Source organism: Microtus ochrogaster, chromosome 17 (assembly GCF_000317375.1).
Source record: "Microtus ochrogaster isolate Prairie Vole_2 chromosome 17, MicOch1.0, whole genome shotgun sequence".
Taxonomy (NCBI): domain Eukaryota; kingdom Metazoa; phylum Chordata; class Mammalia; order Rodentia; family Cricetidae; genus Microtus; species Microtus ochrogaster.
Window position 1 is genome coordinate 32,345,877 of NC_022019.1, and position 1,710 is coordinate 32,347,586.

Genomic DNA, 1,710 nt, shown 5'->3' on the forward strand with positions numbered 1-1,710 from the left:
TGTCGCGGGCGGCGGTGGCGGCGGCGGCCGCGCAGGGACGATGCGCGAGTACAAAGTGGTGGTGCTGGGCTCGGGCGGGGTAGGCAAATCCGCCCTGACCGTGCAGTTCGTGACCGGCACCTTCATCGAGAAATACGACCCCACCATCGAGGACTTCTACCGCAAGGAGATCGAGGTGGACTCCTCGCCGTCGGTGCTGGAGATCCTGGACACGGCGGGCACCGAGCAGTTCGCGTCCATGCGGGACCTGTACATCAAGAACGGCCAGGGCTTCATCCTCGTCTACAGCCTGGTCAACCAGCAGAGCTTCCAGGACATCAAGCCCATGCGGGACCAGATCATCCGCGTGAAGCGGTGAGCAGAGCGGGGCGCGCAGGGGCTCGGAGGCTGCGGCGATCCCCGGCCCCGGCCCGCCCGGGCTGCACCACCTCCTCCTGGGGCTCAGCTTTGAGGGCTTTGTTTCACAACTAAAATTGGGCATCTCGTTCAACTCCAGCTCAGCCCCTTTGTCTCTAGGATGTTGGTAGCGCTCGTTCCGTACCCGGGAGAAAACAAAGTTTCAAACTTGCAAGGAGAGGAGGGATGAGTAGGTGGGCGCGAGGGAAAGGAGCTAAGTGTAGGCGCGCCTGTGCAGAGCGAGCGAGCGCGCGCTCAAATCCACCCTTAGGAGGTTTGACAGCCAAAACTTGCACACTGGTATTCTGTGACTGTCAATACGAGTTAGGAGGGCCTTTCTCATCGCGGAAAAGAGGAAGTGTTGCCAAGAGGTTGGCAGAAATGAATTAGTGCAGCACTTTAAAGACACATTGTCGAATAATTTGAAGATCTCACAATATTCAGCAGGTTTGGAATATAGAAGCACGCTTTTGACATTTACATTTACTCAGCTCCCCCCCCCCCATAAAATCTTCCCGCTTTCCCTGCTCAAGGAAGGAAGCTATTCTTGGAAACCGAACAGAAGTTTGGTGTAAGCTATGGCTCGTGTATCAGCTAATTTAATGTTAATGATGGCGGGGGGAACTGATGCAAATAGGCGTTTCCTGAAGTAAACTGTTCAAAGAATGCATTTTGGATGTGGCTGGTGAGACGAATGCTTTCAGTAGTTTTGGTTTTGTTTTATTTCTCTTAAGTCGATGCTGTTTATCTTCCCCTTAACTTTCAAGTACTGGAAACCTAACTTGTTATGGCAGAGTTTTAGCAACGTTTTCCAGTTCTTCTTGGCTGATAACTTTCTTTTCTGACCCTTTTAGACTAATACTACTGGTACCCTTTCAGGGCCCTTGAGGTTGTAGTTCATCTGATGTCACTGTAGAAAGTTTAATAGACACAATTACATTATCAGTTAGGGTGTGCTCATTTCAGAGCCCAGAGCAGGTCACTCACAAATTCATTACAAAGGACATGCCCCTCTTCATGCCCTCCTAGCCACTTGAGTGTGCATGTCCATAGCCATTCTAAAAGTGTCTACCTTCTTGTGTTAAATTCCAGATTAGAGACCAGCTGACATTTTTATGATTTCTTTCCAAAGCTGGTAACTCTTACAGCCTTAACTTCTCTAGTCTTATGTGGATACATCAATGCATGTTCTTGAAGTTGTTCACACATATGTGTGCACACATGTGGATACATCATGCATGTTCTTGAAGTTGTTCACATATGTGCACACACGTGGATACATCATGCATGTTCTTGAAGTTGTTCACATATGTG

The 1,710-nt window shown here is 49.6% G+C and overlaps 1 protein-coding gene across 1 annotated transcript in view; it reads left to right on the forward strand.

The window, feature by feature from the left end:
- Positions 1-6: 6 nt before the first annotated feature.
- The window catches only part of Rap2a (RAP2A, member of RAS oncogene family), a 22,433-nt gene continuing 20,729 nt past the window's right edge, over positions 7-1,710 (forward strand). Inside the window, exon 1 of the mRNA XM_005355681.3 lies at positions 7-354. Within this exon, the coding sequence (XP_005355738.1) occupies positions 41-354 (314 nt within the window). The 5' untranslated portion in view covers positions 7-40. The remainder of the gene's footprint in view (positions 355-1,710) is intronic.